Source organism: Parus major, chromosome Z (assembly GCF_001522545.3).
Source record: "Parus major isolate Abel chromosome Z, Parus_major1.1, whole genome shotgun sequence".
NCBI classification, from domain to species: Eukaryota; Metazoa; Chordata; class Aves; order Passeriformes; family Paridae; genus Parus; species Parus major.
The window spans coordinates 52,023,365-52,041,658 of record NC_031799.1 but is presented as its reverse complement, the minus strand read 5'-3'; the positions used below and the strand labels follow the sequence as shown (position 1 = coordinate 52,041,658).

Genomic DNA, 18,294 nt, shown 5'->3' with positions numbered 1-18,294 from the left:
AAGCATGGATTTCTCGTGATCTCCCCTAGCCCCCTAACATTGTTCCTCATGTTCTTTAAACAATAATTATATCTAATCACATCTAACAATTGTATGATCTATCATATACTGACTACACAGGTGCAGTTTGACCTGATCTTTAGCAAGCACAAGGCCTACTTTCCTACATTTCTCAGGGCCTACTTTTTCCAGGGCTTTCCAAACCTAACTTTCTTTCTAAGTCTCTGAATTTTCTAAGATTTTAGAACCTTTTACTATCAGATACTTGAGATTTCTCTCTGGAGTGACTTCACAGCCTTCCATGAATTTTATTACTTTTCATTGCAGTGTTACTGGTTTAAAAATTATTTAGTATTCAGAGCCAGATGGACAATTTTTTGATATTTGGGTATCTTCTCTATCATGTCCATCAGAATGTGCTACCATTTCTCTCTGGTTTAAAACTCCCATATAGATACTTGCTCATTCCTGATCTAGGCGGGTTGACAAAGATAAGGAGCTTCAGATCTTCCCTATCAGCAGGGTCTCTGATACATGTGTACCTTGTTGGCCTTCAAAGCTGGGCACTTTAAAAAAGTGATTGGTGTATGTCCCATGACTCCAAAATTAATTACTGACTCATAGCTTTGCACTCTTACCACAGAAGGTATTTTAGCTTAAGCTCTGTTTTTTTACCAGCCCATAAGCTGTGTATCTTACAGAGATAAGATACATCTATAACAGAACATACTAGGTGTTGTGGACTTACAGAGGGTGCATCAACCTCACTACTGTTTGTCACTTTAAAGAAATGCGGGCATTTCCCTAACTGTGTACTTTACAACAGGCAAGGTTCCCTTCCTCCTGTCATTAGGAGTCAAGCTCTGGTATTGCTGTGGTGAAATCCAGCCTGCTGGTGGTGTCCAAGGACAAAATTAGATATTTTAGATGGATTTAATTGGTCTGTATTTAATTGGTCACTTCATTGTACAGCAATTAGCTGAAGTTGAGGTTAACCTGAGTGATGAATTTTACCTCCGGTATTAACAGGAAGACAGATTTTTCTCATGCTACTGAAACCTATTCTGGGTTCCTGTTGAATGAAGTCCTAGTTCTGCAGTTAGAACACAGGACTCTTTTTCCAGCTTATAAAATGGCAGCAATTCTTTCATGGTGGAAAGTAGCAGATCCCTTATTTTTCTACTGAAGTGTACTATCATCAGGATAATCGATCAGCTGAAGCTGACCTAAAGGTGTGTTCTGCCAAGAGAGATATTTTTGCCCATCCACTCCTGTGCTCCATCTTACAGTGGCTTGGGAAAGTGGGTGGCTCTGGGATGGATGACTTGAATAGGAGATTGTGGAGAATCCCAGGTCAGAGACCATGGGCAGCTCGTTTTTGAGGCAAGCATGGTCTGAGATTGGCTTCATTATTACTTGGCAATTAATTTCTTCCTACATGATTTCAACAGTTCATCTTTATTGGGAAGTCAATGTGCCTCTTCATATTTCACTGCAGTTCACAGAATCGTAGCATGATGATTTTAATTAGTATTTTTACAGAGCGAAGGCTAGTTTATTGGTGTTTGTCTCAGCAAGATCCCACATTAACTTTATTCCTGAAAGATTATGTAATTTTATATTAGTCTTCTAATGGTTTTGAACAAAATACAATTTTATTTCATTTCAGTGGCTTTGTTTTTCTTCGACTGATTTGTCCTGCTATCCTGAACCCACGGATGTTTAATATCATCTCAGGTGACTACGTGCTTCAGATTGAATCTGTACTTTATGCAGCAGGAGACATGAAATCACTGTAATATCTATTGTAACAAAATAGGAAGTTTTTTTGAATGCTCTTTCAAGTCAAGTTATCCACCTAATTTGGCTGACTTCTTAGGATATATACTTTTCACCCTCAAAGGCTTGACTGTGGATATCCGCAATTATATCCATTATAAATGGATATTTAATTATTAAATATATAATTTATAATATATAATATAATTAATAATTATAAAGTCCAAAAAGACATCCATTGTGATATTTAATAATAAAATTTGAGTCAAGTCTAGCATGGTTAAATGTATTTTAGCAGTGTGAAAACTTCAATTATGGGAACTTCAGATGTCGCTTTCAATACAGAGCAATGCCAGAGTTAATAGTTGAAGACAGTGGTATCTCTGAAATGTACAAGATTCATAAAGTTAGTATGTGCCTACAAAGCTTGGAATACATTTGTGCACCTAGAAAATTATTCTTGAGAATTTGTTTCGAATGTCCTGCTTAGATGGCTTCCAGCCACTAGAATGGTGTTTAGACTCATTAAATACAGTTGATCTTAGATATAGAATCTTAAAGATAAGAGAGGCATGGCCTTTGGAAAGGATGAGAAATAGGAAACAGGGTAAAATAAAAAAATCTGATTCAGAAAAACTTTTTTCTTTATTCAAAGATAGTTTTTAAGACAATGTGGCATGTTTTCTACCATCAGTCTTTAAACTTTACTAAATGAGGATTATGTCAAATGAAGCTCTTTTCTCTCACACAGTAATCATTTCTGTACGTGCTTTGGAGAAACCATTTGAGAAACATGGCCTGGAACAAGTGATAATTTCTTTGGCATTTTATTATCTTTGGACAGTTTGTAAGTTAGGTACCTCCTAACTTGCGTTGCACTGTGATTGCAGGTATAAAAAAGCTACTTAAAAATTGGAATAATGCCTTTTGAGCTTGTCCATTACAATCCTGCTGAGTTACCTTGAGCTAGTATTCTTGACTACTGTTAAGAGAAATTTACAGGCCATATAACTCTAAAACCCTGTCAGTGGAATGCTTTCAACCAGGCCATGTACCTTAACTGGAGAGAAAAGTAATTTTGCGGGATACTGCTGGATAATATCACTTCTTGGAAAAGGAAGTTCTTACTGACTTAAGTGGTTAATGTGAAGTGATTATAGTCACATTGATTACAGACTAGAATTTCATTGAAATATAGGCCACAATTGCATGTAACATTCACTGTTTTCCTGCTGCCAGTAATGTAAAACTTGTCAGTGCCCACTTACTTGGGTATAAGCAGAAAAGGAAAATGTAAACTTTCTTCTTCTTTTTTTTTTAATTTCAAAGGTGAATGTTTTAACAAGTAATCCTCCTTTCAGCAAAATTCAAGTTTTCAGCAAATGGTCATTTCACTTGACTCTTAGTAACACTTATTTATTTTGCCTTCTTTTTCTCTGTGCTACTATTACAGAAAATAAGATGATCAGATTAACATGGCTTTTGGACATTACAAAAGCAATATATTTTACCAAGTGACATCTTTCACATGGAGTTGTTTTTTATTAAAAAAGAATCTATGAGAATATGAATGGGAAAATAATTTTTTTTCATGTGACTGCTGTTAATTTTAAATGTAATGGCCAGTGACTCTCTACTTTGCATTCCTGCCAGATTCTCCTTCTCCCACTGCTGCAAGAACACTGACGCTGGTCGCCAAGTCTGTGCAGAATTTAGCAAATCTGGTTGAATTTGGAGCTAAGGTGAATGTAATTGTACATACAATAACTTAGAACTGTGTTTCCTGTACACTTTTCATATGTTCCCATTCAATGCATGCAAAAAATTTGTTGCTATTTTCTCATGCAGAATGTATGACTTTCTCTTCCTCCATGTGACCCTGCATTTAGATTGGTGTTTTCTGTGCTGGAGCACTTAGAAGTTCTCCTGTTTATAGACATAATGAAAGCTGTAAGTCAAGTGTGCCTATTGCACTAATAAGCCCAAGCTTTCAATAAAGTTTCTATTAAAACACAAAGAGAATGTCAGCAGTGACTGGTCTCAGTTTCCAGGCTAAAACATTGCTAAAAATAAATCTGTTGATTTGAGCATAATTAACATGACTTCTGGCTGGCATGAGAAAGTTGTTTCTTTGACACACAGAACTTGGAATGTAAGAGTTAATGACATAACAGGAAAGAAGACACTTGTTCCTGATGATACTTCTGAACATAGAGCATCTGTTCACTGCAAACAGGTATTTAGAGATGCTCACCTTGATGCAAATTTGTATCTGTATGTGTAAGAAAAATTCTGAATCACAGGCTCTCAATCTTCTGAAAACAAGAAAATACCAAATTCTGTAGTCTTTTGACTGGCTGCAACCAGTCATTAGAAATACACTTGAAACAAAGATAACATTATTCCAATTTACATACTCTCTTTGCAGTGTCATTTACCTGACTGCACTGTGTTCACCTCAGATGTGACAATTATCTTGGCACTGATTTGTTAATGAATACTTCTTAAAATTACTAGGAGCCATATATGGAAGGGGTAAATCCATTCATCAAGAGCAACAAACATCGCATGATCATGTTCTTGGATGAACTTGGGGTAAGTAATTAAAAAAAATATTTGCTGAAGTTACATAGCAGAACTGTAGATGAAAATTTTTTCAACATCTTACTAAGTAGCTCAGCAATGCACTAGCTCCCACATAATTCTGAATGCTTTTATCTGAGTACATTTTTTTAATACTTAAAAATTGCTGGTCTATCATATGGAATTAAAACTGTAAGACTTTATGGATTTAGTGCCTCCATAAATGTGAGAAGCTGCAGCAGATTCTGTAACTACGAGACTAGAAATCTGGGGTAAAAAATACAAACCTTTCAAAAACATGTTCTTAAACCATAACTTTTTATATGTAACTTGTCACATAGTTTGGACCAGAGACTGAAATGAATTTTTCTTTAAAAACTATTAGGTTGAGTTTCAGTTAGCACTGGCAAAAGCTTCACAGCATGCATTCTACATATTGTAGTTTGAAAGTGAACTGCTGTCACTGTGTCCTTTTAAAGTAAGTGATAGCTGTAACAGCAGTTAGGTCATCATGTTTCATATATACATACATTAAATCCAAGAATTCATTTTAAAAAGTGAGATGAAAAAAAATGTGCTAAGCATCCTGAATTAATCCTTTAGAAGTGACCTAGAAGACATCTCAGAATACTTAATTAGTGTGGCATTTGAGTAGGTCCCAGATATCTTTTTCTGATTAAATCCCAACTTCTGCATATGATGATACATCAGTTTTAAGTTACAGATTTTACATGAGGTCTCTGAAAACTGTTGGTTTGAAAATACCTGTTGGATTATTCTGCTGTTTTAATTGCAGCATTATTGATTTATCATCAGATCAATGAGTTACTTGATAGGTAACAGCAGATTTTGCTAAATTTTGTTGCTCTTCTCTCATTTTGATTAAAAAAAGCTCTTAATGGATGGATTTTCCCTTCATTCAGAGGGTTTGAGTCTTCACATGCTACCTGTAGGTTTCTGGTCAGCTCAAAGGCAGAGCAACACAAGATCTTGTAGTTAGAATCCTCCTAGCACTACAAATTGCAGTATACTCACAAAACACATGCATCTGAAGAGGAGTAAAAAACCAGAATGCATACTAGAAGGATGGACTGAAGGTTTAGCTGGGAAGACCAAAAGTGGTCTTGGCACCCTACATCTGCTGTCTTCTATTTTATTGAAGAATGTTCCTGAGCTTCCAGACACTGCAGAGCACTCCCGAACTGACCTCTCCCGTGACCTGGCGGCCCTGCACGAGATCTGTGTGGCACACTCAGATGAGCTCCGGACGCTCAGCAACGAGCGAGGGGTGATGCAGGTGAGTTAACACAAATCCTAGGCAGGGGTAACTGTGTCCTGAGTTACACCTCAGTACTGGGATTGTTCTGTGGTATTTCTGCAGCAATATGACTGATGCTGTATTTCACTGGGAAGTTATTAGCTGTGAAGGAAATACTTAATCCATAGTTTTGTTCCCTCATGCAACAAAACCTACTAGGCTTGGGTGGTTTTAAGTTTTTAAGTTTCTGGAGGAAGCCTTAAATCCACAAAATTACTGTCTCCTGACAGACTCTGTGGGTCTTAGTTTTCAGATCTGGATTTTTTTTCAGTTGGGAACCAAATTCACTTTCTTTAGCCTTCTGTTGATACCTTATTTCTGCTTCCTCATTTGCCAGTGCACTTGTATGCTTGGCAAACTGCTGGCAAACTCTAACAGTGTGTTAGCTGTACAATTCCTCCACTTTCCTGTTAACTACAAAGAAGCAGGAAGATCCATGGGAGGGGAATCAAAATCCATAACATCATTTTAAGATTACCCTTATTGGCTAGGGAATCAGACATTTTTTTTTAGTAATATATTTAAACTACTGAGTCACAGGTCTGATAGGCTGATGCTGAAAATGCTGCTCAGAGAGGCATTTTCTGTCTCCAGTAGCTAACATGTAGTTTTTCTTGACTCACTCTCTTTTTACAGCACGTTCTTAAGAAGCTTTTGGCCATTACTGAACTGCTACAACAAAAACAAAATCAGTATTCCGTGTCTAACAACATCAGGTAGCAGCCCTCTACCTGAATTCTGCATGGATCCAGCATGCCCAACATGGCAACTCTCACCAGTATCACTTTCTTCTTGCTCTTGCCAAAAATAGCACACCCTGTCAACATTCCCAGTGATGAGTGAACTATGCAAAAAGAAAACGAAGATCCTGTTGGTGAATGATTGTACCAGCAGCTTTTTTAAAGCTATCTGTGCAGGATATTTGCACTTTTTTTTTTTTTCCCACTTGGAAAGAGTTTTCACAACCTCTGAGCCTTGGTGTACAGTTCACCTTCTGCAGAGAACATGCTGTGACTGTATCTAGGACTTTGAAATTTTCAGCACCTCTGATTGCCAAAGTTTTTGTTGTCTGATTGGAAAAGAATTATATCAACTGACATGAGAAGAAAGGCGTTGTTCTGACAACCACCTATAACTGGATAACATTTCTTACTGTAATTTCTGACTGGTTACAGTAATTGACTTTTGACTGTTTCAACCACTTTTAACTTTTATTTACAGAATTTGATGTTATGGTAGGAACAACCTTTACTGTACACTTTTTATACCATGCTGTTTCTCTTGCTGGAATGATGCTGAAAGAGAATATGCAGAATGGGTCTTGTCAGCTTTATTTTTTTGATGTGCCACTGATTCAGTCTGAATACTTCTTCAATCAAGAACTGTATATCCAAATAAATCACAATGCTTTTGTAAAATGTTTACAACAGTAAATAATTTGAATTTAGTAATTTTATTGATCATTATATCAGACATGCATGCATTCATTAAACCATTTTATAAAATAGGTATTGTTTGGTCTTTTTTGTACTGTAAGTTTAGCATAAATATTATTTTTATAAGTGGAAAGTTTTTGAAATAAATCAAGCTGCATATATCTAGCTGTACAAAAACTGGCTAACTCTGGCTGCTGTGGAAATTTTTTAGTGTTGGCACTGGCGGCATACTTTGAAGTGTTTACACTGTGTCACTTTTTAAGTGTGAGTCCACAGACAACAGTACCCTGTCCCTCTGCCTTAATTTGTACATCATTGGGTGAGAAAGTAGATGTTGAAACACCTTGGGTAGGCTGAGATTTAATAAAAGGAAATTCTTTCCATGAGTGGGGTGACACATTGGCAGAGTACCAGAGAAGCCAGATATGCCCCAATCCCAGGAAGTGTTGAAGGTCATGCTGGATGAGACTTGGGAGAAACCCTGTCAAGTGAAAGGTGTCCCTACCCATTGCCATAAAGTGTTTAAAAATTTGAATAATAAAATATGCTGTTGATTTAGAGTGCATTTCATCATCATCATGTGCTACTTTCTAGGCAGTGATATAATAATAGGGAATAAAAGATTCAGTGACTTTTAAAGTGTTCAAGATTAATGAGATAACCACTTAAGTAATTTTATTATATGAACACTGCCATAAACCTTCATAACACCTACACTGTTTTTCCTATTTATCAGAACTGCCAAATTACCGTCACGTAAAATCATACACAGTGGCTCCTGCTGTGTTGCCCTGGTCTCCAGCTGGAACAGCTTCTTGAAGGTGAGAGCTCCCAAATATCACATGTATGGCACTGGGCAGACATATGTCATGCTTTTCCATAGTGACAATATACCTGTTTGCAAGACCTTGTTACTAGAGAAGTCTTTTCTTAGCATTGTCCCATAACCCTGCCAAGCCTCTATTCAAGTGCATCTCAGAGAAGTAATTGACCTTTCCATCTGTCCTACTTAGATCTTTAACAGAGTGTATAAAAGGGATTATTTTGTGGATTTAGTTGCTTTGGTATAAGCAACACAACATGATAAAAACACAAAATGGAAGAAAGAGCTGTCTACCTAATTCACCTTTTACACACAAAATGCAGCAAAGAGAATGAAACTGGGGAACACCCAAAGCTGCATACAGGTGTATGTATTGTAGAACTCTAACAGGGTCTATGGCAAGGAAATAAATCAGCTAGTGCTCTAACAGTACACTGCAGCCACATCAAACTGTTTCTGAACCAAAACTGAGGGCCAAATTTCTTGAAGGAAATCTTGTAGTGTTGGACCTGTAATGGATGAAGGTTTAATAGAATAACATCCTACTAATTTTAGGAAAGTAAAAGGCGTTACTGACAAAGTAAAAATTAAAAGCACAAAGACTTTATGACATATAATAAGAAACCTGTGGCAGGTAGAGTCACACCTGACGCCAGACAGTAGCGCCTGCAGTGGTAGGAGTCGATATGCCTTCAAAGTAATGCTGAATCCACAAGATCATCATCAGTCCACTCTTCCTAACAGAAGGGAAAATACACAACACCTTGAGTGATATCTGCATGTGATGTGCTCCTTATGGTCTAGATTTAAGAACATACAGATGCCAGGAACAGAAAACTAAAAAAATATTTTAACCTGGGGCAAGTCAGGCCTTTAACCTTAAAGCTAGTTATCCATACCTGAGCTTACAATCACAGACACAGTCATGTTAGCAGCCCCTTTTCAGCACCTGAGATCGAGAAGCATGAACTTCACGTTGGATGACTATGCAGAGATTTCCTAAACAGTTCATACTGCACTTTCTACTAATGTCTTGTGCTTTTCATGGCTTTGTCACCTTGGTAGCTGAGTCATCTGTGCTCAACCATTACCTTGTATATTTTTTCTATCACTTCAAACTGATGAGCTCGCCATACCACTTCTGGCTTTCATACTGATACTAACCTTCAGCTGCAAACAGTTAAATTCAGAAACATCTTAGAAACAGATCAGAATTGACTGTGCACTTGTAGACTACAGTCCAGTGTCAGCTAACTGTAGGATTAATGAAGCCATTAATAAGGTATGACCAGTTTGCTTACTCTGAAAGCTTCCAAAAAGTTTAACACACTTTCTCCTTTATGTCCCAGCCAGCTCAGATCTGCTCTTTCATGTGGTAATTACTAAAAATGAAATTACACAGGTAGAAACCCAGTTCAGGTACATCAGTAATGAAAAATTCTGAGTTTCAGGGTCTCTGGAAGTGTACGAGAGTCTATCATTAAGTGCTGTAGATTATGTGAATATCCCATCAGGTTATTCCTTTGGAAAATAGTTATAGATAAGAATTAAAAAGAAGCTCCAAATCAAAACTGTCTCAAACCATAGCAGACTAACTAATACAAATTACATTGGGGCAGGGAACAAGTGAAACCTCCAAAGCTTATACAGAGCTGCTTTCTAAGTCATTGAAGTTTTCCAAGTGCCTGTTTTATAGAATTCCCAGTTTCAATATACTTCTGAAAATTGGCATTTGGAATAAAAACTAATCAAAAGATTGGCCACATTTTGTTAGAACATACCTTCAATGCTGATTTTATTATAATCTTTTTTAAATAATTTTCTTAGATCTTAATTTTACACTGTAACATCTACATACCATGATAACCTCTAATAGCAGGAGATACAAGTCTTGTATTTTATCTTTAGATTTTGAGAGGTGACCCTCTTCAGATGTTAGCACGTTTTTCTAAATGCCACAGTCCAGTTAAAAAGTGTTCTTCACCTCTGCCAGCATGGACTCTCCAATTTCTTGTCCATGTTACAGACAAAAGCTCTGGAAGGTGTTCATCTCAGATGTGAAGGACCTTAATTCTGTTTTTGTTTGTTGAGTCACCCTCATCAGTTTATTTCTATCTTATTTATACATGGTCTTACAATGCAAAGTACTAGCTACCCATTTATAACTTACGCAGCCTTGTTAACAAATTGTCTTGACACAAAAAAGTGACAACACTCTACACTGCTTTGAGCAAGAAACCAAATAAAGTAAATAAAAAGTTTCAAAGCACAAGAAACAGCAGGCCTGCATGTTCATTCCCCTCTCCATAAAAGACGGGTGTTCAAGAACACTGTCAAGTGCAGGCAAGTATTAAATCTGGCTCATTTAAAGTGGAAGAAAAAAGTTGAAAAAGGTTCAGTCTGAGCAACAAATAAAATCATATTACAGATGTTTACCTCAGTAGCTATTCACTTTTGTCTTTGCATTAACGGTGACAAAAACCAGGAAAAAATAGGTTTACTGACCTCATCCATTTTGCATTTCTTTGTGACATATTCATCATCTTCATAACCTTTCCTCTTCTTCCTAACCCAGAAGAAAAGTGAAATGCTTAGGTATTTTTTTAAGTTAAGACTCTCTTTATTTGACCCCAGGATTACATTATGGACATGCTCGTCCCATAAAAAAATTACCAAAGCCTTGGCATGCAGCTTGCTGGAAGTTCAGGGTGCATACTGAAGTGAAATGGGAAGAAAAGAAAAATCAGGAAGTCCTTTGCCATCCATGTAATTCTTAAGAAAACCTTAAGCCTTTACAGCATTGTTTTTTAATCACCCGATTTTAAAGGCCTTAGTTCTCATTACATACAGCATCAAGTGGCCACACCTTAGAAGCCACCCGGTATTCCAGTTTTGTGTTATAAAATAGTCAACTTGCCCTGCGAATCAGCACTAAAGAACCTATTTACGTATTACTGAAAGCAGTACTTTTGAGTCTTGGATCTCAAGATTCCACTAGATACAGCAAGAAGGCAAATGTGTGAACATTTAAGGGTTTTCATTTTCCATCACTCACACAGGTAAGAAAATATTAATGTTCGTATGCCAATAAAACAGGCTGAAGTTTAACCACATCCAAGATATACTTACGGATTTGTATTAAATGCAAGGTCCAAGCTGTGACACCTCTCTAACTTCTGTTTTAGAGCAGCAACCTCTTCAGGCCTTGGCAGTTCATATTTTTTGATGAGATTTTTCATGGCTAAAAGGGCAACAACACAGCTGTAAGCACACAGATAATTTCTGTTCTGCCTTGCTGTGTTAGGTCTGCATGGCAAGATACTGGCAGTGGGGGGCCTACAGGGGTGGGTTCTGTCAGAGGCTGCTGGAGACTCTCCCCATGCACAACAGAGCCAATGCCAGAGGGCTCCAAGATGTATCAACCACTGGCCAAGGCGAAGCCTATTACGTGACAGTGGACATGCATCTGTGGTAAAAGATGTAAAGGACAAAACGCAAATGCCAGTGCAACATGTAAGTGCTGCTAGAAAGAGGAATGAGAATATATGACAACAGCCCAACATCTACCAGGGTCAGTGAGGAAAGTGAGGAAGAAGGTGCTCCAGGCACTGAAACAGATGCCCCTGCAGCTCCTGGTGAATCAGCTGTGCCCCTGCATGGAGGTCAACAGGAGTGTGGAGCGTGCAGCTGCACCTGCAGCCTGTAGAAGAGACAACTTTGGAGGAAGGTGGATGTGCCCAAAGGAGACTGTGACCACTTCGGAATACCACGCTATATAATATACCATGTTGGGAAGAGAAACCTACACTACAGAAGGTTTACTAGCAAGATTTGTGACCCCAAGGGAGACCTGCACGGAAGCATCCTATTCCTGAGGAGCTGCATCCTGTGTGATGGACCCACATTAGAGCAGTTCATGAAGAACTGCAGCATGTGGGGGGGACTTACATTGTAAAAATTTGTAGTGGACTGTCTCTGGGTAGGGACGCCACACTGCAGCAGAAGTGAGGAGAAAGGAATGGGAACATACAGTAAGCTGCCTACAGTCCCCATGCACTGGAGGGAGAATTGAATCAGGAAGATTCAACTCAGGAGTGAAAATGAATCCAGGGAGAAGGGAGGGGTGGGAAATGTATTATTAAGATTTGGTTTTCATTTTTCATTGCCCGACTCTGATTTGATTGGTGATTAATTAATTTCCCCCAGTTGTGCCCATAACAGTGACTGGTGAGTGAACTCTCCCTGCCTTTTACCTGAGTTCATGAACTTGTTATTTTCTTTTCTCTTCCCTGCCCAGCTAGGGAGGTCAGTGATTCAGTGGTCACTTAGCATCCAGCTGAGGCCAACCCACCACAGTTGTGAATCACACAACCTTATCCAGTCTCTAGTGTGGCCGAGTATTGTTTATGTCACCAAGTGAGGCTTGAGCCAACAGTTCATCCTTCCTTCCCTCACTGTAACTAAACTGAAACAAGTCTCCACCATCACTGATGGTGGATTTCCTTACGGCAGAGTTCACATTACTCTGCAAGCAAGCTTCAAAATACAGAGGAATTTTTTGCAATCAACATTGTACCTGCTGTCCTAAAAAACGTAAGTTCCAGTCTTTTTAATATTGTAAATTAAATTTACAAGTTTTTCCCTCTACCACCAGTACTCTGTAGAAGTTCTTTACAAATGCTTGAAAAATTTCCTTCAAACCATCTTATGAGCTCTTTGGGCTAAAGCAACCATCCACAATAACTGAAGTCAAGGGTAAGTGATCTCAGCACTCCCTTCCATCTCAGCAGTGAAGTCTGAAGACTCAATTTTAGAAGACCAGGAAGTAAACAACAACTTAAGTTTTAAAAATTAAAGGTAAATTGAATTTGTAGACCCTGTCTACTTGTATGGTGCATTCATTGCTCATGTCAGCCAGCCTAGTTTCACTGCCACCACTCCCATTTGAAGTGCATACATTAGCTTAACACATTTAGTAACTGATTACTTACTAGGAATTTCACATCACAACCCTTTCATTTAAATACAAAAAGGTAATAATCAGTGTACTACACTCCCTTTTAGCTCAGCTAAACCACGGCAGTATTCTTAATATTGGTAAAACACACATATCTCACAATAATGAGGCAAAGCAGCTTCTGAGACATCTTATAACTGCAAAACAGATGTGCAGTATGAATACTGGCATATCACATTAATCATTTAGCTTACAAAAGGTACCTTCTAGTGGTAGTAGTTGTTATATGCAGGCTTTGCCTGAAGCTCTAATGTTTAAGATACGGTGACTTAAAAAGCAATTTAGTTCTGTCTTATAGAAACTATTACCCAGTTCTCAAAATAGATTTCTCACTTTTGAATCAACTGACTAGCACGTACGTTCTGAAAGCATCAGGCAGGTTCTCTGCCTATTAATTTATTTAATTTGTTCATATGCATTTGTTTAACTTATTTGTTCATTTTGTCTCAGTCTTTTTTCCCCTTCCATCCACATGCTAGGCAGTTAATTCTACTGTCTGCAGTTTACTTATACATGCCTTAAGGTGAAGAGAACCCTTTGAAGCACACCTTTCTATCTAAAGCTTTTGTAATTTGGAAGAAGATGTTTTTTCCTCCTTTCGAAATATTCTTTATCAGACTTTTCCAATGTTTACTTACATTTCATGTCATCTAGTAATCTGGATAAGCTTGATCTGTTTTCTTTCAGCATAAGACTTTCTGATAAATAGCTGCAAAGAGACATGAAAGAATAAAATTTTAAAGTGTCCTAATAATTTGTGGCAATTATTGTGAGTTAATAAAAAGAGTATTATTCCTTACTAACATCTCCTGGAGTTTTATAATTAGACAAGTAAGAACATGTTGTTTACTTAAGTGGTATAAGTGATAAAAAGCAAATCTGTGACAGTAAGGTGATAAAAGTATTCCCCCAACCACATAGAAATAACGCTGCCAAATTAGACATTTCTAAGACTCATGAAGCTAAGTCAAATTAAGTTTAACATTCTGTGACATCACACTATCGTACAATATCCCCACAGGACAAGTGAACACTACAGTGGTTTTCAGAATGACCAACAGCAGAGCTTGCAAGACAGGCCTGTTTCTTTTGGCAGCTGAAAGCTATTACTAAACACTGTCTTGCATGAGCCTATGGGTCCCTTCCTCTTCCCAATGAGATCCAACTTCTCTTTAGGAAGAACACTAATGCACACTGCCTGGATAAAACAGACACGAACAATGCTCCTCACCAATACCCATAACAACCACAGAGTTCTATCCCATCCACCATGAGAGCAAGAGTTTTTCCAATTCCCACATGTTCTGTACCACCTCTGCAGCTGCATCTGATTAATTACAGGTCCACAGAATATCAGCTGCATCATCACCTCTTATCATGTCTAGCAGCAAAAACTCAAACAGTAAATAACAAGGTTATAAAAAATACATGCTGCAGACAGGTAACAAAGACTTGAATTCTTCCTGAATGTGCAAAATTCAGACATGTGGAGTCATGCAGTATCTGCAAATCATTTTAATTCCTTTTGCAAGCATGGTTTTCTAAATTTTGGGCCAAGCAGTACGGAATACAGATCTAGGAATGAGATCGAGTTTCAAGTTAAAGTAAGCATCTAAATGTTTTTACACAATTCTGAGAAGACTGAGACCTGTGGAGAATACTCCCAACACTCCTTCTTTTAGAACTAGAGAGATATGAGATACATTTAGAACAGATGGAAGATTTTATTTTAGAAAAACTTTTTGGATTTAAAGCAGGTGTAAACACTCCAGATGCAAAATGCTCACAGGCAGTGGCATGGCATTAAAACATGCCCGGTGCAGCTCCATTCAGCAGCCACCTTAGCTGTTCATCTGGAGAAAAGTGTATGTTTTGTCCTTAAGAGAACTAAACCAAACAAACTACACATTTCAGCAAAGCTGTCAAAGTGTTTGATAATGCCTGCACAAAGACCAGTGGCAAGGACACAGAAGGGAAAGAGAAGATTGATTTAAAGCAATGCCTTGGCCCTGGTTCATATCCATGGAAAGTGAACTGTTGCAGCAGCCAAACAGCATGCCCATTAGCTGTCATTCAGTTGACTCTCCGTTTCTACTGTATTTCCACTTCCCTCTGTAACCCTCAAACTGAATCTGAAAGTCCTATGCTGTTCTAATTAAGGCAAAGTCATTGGGGTTTCTTTCATAACTTATGCAAAGGAATATAAAAACCCAGGCAGCACCTAACTGCTTTCATCACCTATTTGCGAAAATTAACAGTACCACTGCCATTCTAAAACATAAAGAACACACAAGTGCTATCAGTCAGTAAATACAAAATTCTAGTAGTTAAGAATGTCTACAGCAACACAACTTGTTTATGCAAGAAACAAGTAAGAAAGAAAATACTAATAATACTAAGATAATACTAATATGAGAAAGAAAATACTACCTTTCCATATTAATTCCTGCTCTTGAGCCACTAGATAATATGGCAGTAAGAGCGATCTGTGAGGGAGTGAAGAGTAGATAAGCATCTGTCAGAGCCACTCGGTTAAGAAAGTCATCTGCTGCTTTCCTCAAAACTTCAGGATTTTCCAGCACTGGATAGCGAGTCTATAAAGTAAGGATTTAGGAAAATAAACAGCTGTTAGTCATTCCTGTTCATGAGCTCAGAACACACAATTCAACAGTATTTTATAAAGCTAAAAAGTAGCTGACCATGTTTTTATTCCAAAAATACCCTAAATAACTTAAAGACACAAGTAAAACAACTATCTTTCAGGTATTTGACTCCCACTATAGAAATTAGATCTTTTAAATCACAGGCACAAAAGGAAATAAAGTTTTTAAGACAATGCATGCCACACTTGTATTGCTTTACTACACATGGCATAAAACCTGTATATGTAGCAGAGAGTATTACCTTAATATCAATTAGAAATCCCTCAAATGGCCTGTATGGATTGTGGATGATGAGATGGAAGTTCAGTTGCTGAATAAGCAGCAGTTCATATTCCAGTATTTGTTCAAGAGCTTTCTCCTGTCCAAGAGGACTTTCTTGAAGGTTGCCAACAAACTGTGCACTGGATACATTAAATTCATCTACTTTACAGGCCAAAAATGCACATGTTAACCTTGGAGAGACAAAAAAAACCAAAAAAATCAAACAACTAACATATGCAGCATCCATTCTCCTATCAAGACTTCTGCTCAGAAAATTTGTGTATCTTTAAAACACCATGTTCTGAACACAGCAAAAGTGTAGTGAAACTGACCATATTTTGTCTTTACTCCTACTTAAGCTCTCAGATTTTCTTTCTTGGTTTTTTTCAGTCTTTACAAATATAAAGATCACCTCTAATATACCATTTGATAGAGTAACTCAAGAAGTGTTGACAACTCACATTATTATTCGAGGATGATACTCCATCACTGAGTTATTGAGGTAAAAACGTTTGAAATACATACAAGCTGTTCCCTAAATTGAAAGAAATGGGGAGGGAAAAAATAAACACGGGTTCAGAAAAAAATAAATATAAGTACATAAAAATAAAAAAAAACCCCACAAACCAGACAAGTTTGGATATATATTACAGGCATACAGGATACATTGAGCCACTAAGACACATAACAGCCATTATTTGTCATTAAGTATTTCAAAGTCTTTATTTTTGCCTGCAAGAACCTTACACTATACCTGCCATACAAAATAATTTTATTTTTAAGCACCTTTTGGAAAATGATGCTTAAAACTCCCAACAGTATCTTCATGAAAAAAAATTGGCATTAAAATAAAATATAAAAATCAAAGGCTGAAAAAAATCATCTTTAAAGTTGCGTGCAATTCTAACCATTTGTCTTTTTGTCTTTTTACATCAGTAAATTTTGCAGCATGTTTATCAGCATGGAAGCCGATGCTTTCCAAAATGAGACTCTGCAGGGGCTACTTCTCAAACATCAGTCTGGCTTCACAGAACATGCCATGGCAGCGACTGCCATCTTTCAAAGGTATCCTCGAGCATGGCACTCTTCACCACACCTGCTTGAAAAAGGGAGGACTAACAGAGGACAATGTAAATCATACATCTTAATAGCTTAGTGAGAGGCACAATTTCATTCCATTCTTCAGCTCTTCCGCATTCAAGACAAGTTAAGTTCAAGGTAATTTTGTTTCTCCTTTTAGGTTAATATTTTGCGAGTACATGATCCAGCTTATTTTGTGGTCAGAGAAGCATTAATGCTGGAGAAACAACTGAACGACAGCCCAAATTTGGGACCGTCTCCTTTAGCTATTGGGAGGTTGTTTCTTTGTATCATAAAACATTACCATCAACCATCTACGACTATTTTGTTTCTACTCTGTGCTAAAGGGAAACAAAACAATTCAGTCACCCAAGCGAGTTTAAGAGCCGTAAGCAAAAGATCACGATGAAAAACATCAGGTTTTTAAATGGCTAAAAGTGTCAGAAAACCAAACAAAAACGATAAAATCGTCCACAGACTGTAGTACCAGAAAAGATAAAAGAGGCTTTAAAGATACTCGCCCCCTCAAGAACAATCCAAGCAGGCAGCAAGCGAAGGAATAAGGGAGGGCCGAGGCTGCGGCTCCATCCTCGCCTGGCTTACCACAACGGACCGCGGCATGGCGGGCTTGAATGCGCCGCAGAAGTCCAGCAGCCTCTTCTCGTAGTACTTGCATAGCGCCAGCTCCTCGTGCGGCTCCAGCAGCACCGGGTCGCCCTGCGGCACCTTGGGAGAAGCAAAGCCGCGCCTGAGTCCGCCACGGTCTCACCATGCCGTGCCGCCCCGCTCCCGCAAGCCCTGCGGCCTCGCAAACCTTGCCGCTGGCCGCCGCCCTGGCCCGGGCCCGGCGGTTCCCCTCGGCGCGGCGCCGCGCCAGCTCCTCCTCGCCATGGAAGGTCCAGTGCCGGCGCTGCGTGCTGCTGTGGAACATGGCCCCGCAACATGGCCGCGCCCGCGCGCGGCACGCCGGGAGCCGCCTCAGCGCGCCGGGCGGGCCCGGGAAGCGCCAGGGCGGGAGAAGGACGTTTCCGTTTCCTTTTCTAGACTTTTCGTTTTTAAGGACGAGTTCTGACAAAACTGCGTTTCATAAACTTTTGCGGAATAGCAGCACTTTAGTGTTTCTCCTTCGGTTTTATTCAAATAAACTTGCAGGTTTACATTGCACTTTGTGCACCCTCACCTCGAATTCTGGGGGCAGTTTTGGGCGCCACAATGTAAGACGGACATTAAACTATTAGCACCCAGAGGAGGGCCACGAGGATGATGAAGGTGTGGAAGGGAGACCAAGTGGCTGAGGTCACTAGGTCTGTTCAGCCTGCAGAAGAGGAGACTGA

The 18,294-nt window shown here is 38.6% G+C and overlaps 2 protein-coding genes across 5 annotated transcripts in view; one reads left to right on the top strand and one right to left on the bottom strand.

Moving 5' to 3' along the window:
• RASA1 (RAS p21 protein activator 1) overlaps positions 1 to 7,187 on the top strand; it is a 59,487-nt gene extending 52,300 nt beyond the window's left edge. Inside the window, exons 21-25 of the mRNA XM_015652412.2 lie at positions 1,670 to 1,737; positions 3,433 to 3,521; positions 4,297 to 4,374; positions 5,525 to 5,659; positions 6,317 to 7,187. Coding sequence (XP_015507898.1) covers positions 1,670 to 1,737; positions 3,433 to 3,521; positions 4,297 to 4,374; positions 5,525 to 5,659; positions 6,317 to 6,400 — 454 coding nt within the window. The 3' untranslated portion in view covers positions 6,401 to 7,187. The remainder of the gene's footprint in view (positions 1 to 1,669; positions 1,738 to 3,432; positions 3,522 to 4,296; positions 4,375 to 5,524; positions 5,660 to 6,316) is intronic.
• Positions 1,799 to 17,915, bottom strand: CCNH (cyclin H). Of its 4 annotated transcripts, none has more exons than XM_015652419.1 (10): positions 17,775 to 17,902; positions 17,564 to 17,686; positions 16,342 to 16,415; positions 15,861 to 16,071; positions 15,387 to 15,550; positions 13,595 to 13,665; positions 11,069 to 11,180; positions 10,445 to 10,505; positions 8,586 to 8,676; positions 1,799 to 2,162 (listed from the first exon to the last, which is right to left on the bottom strand). In XM_015652419.1, exons 1-9 carry the CDS (start codon positions 17,889 to 17,891, stop codon positions 8,632 to 8,634), a joined length of 978 nt encoding a protein of 325 aa, XP_015507905.1. In that variant the 5' UTR covers positions 17,892 to 17,902; the 3' UTR covers positions 1,799 to 2,162; positions 8,586 to 8,631. The 4 variants fall into 4 exon arrangements, with proteins under 4 accessions (XP_015507905.1, XP_015507902.1, XP_015507901.1 ...); XM_015652416.3 differs by lacking the exon at positions 1,799 to 2,162 and adding an exon at positions 6,987 to 8,448; XM_015652418.1 differs by lacking the exon at positions 1,799 to 2,162 and adding an exon at positions 7,886 to 8,010.
• Between the last annotated feature and the right edge of the window lie 379 nt (positions 17,916 to 18,294).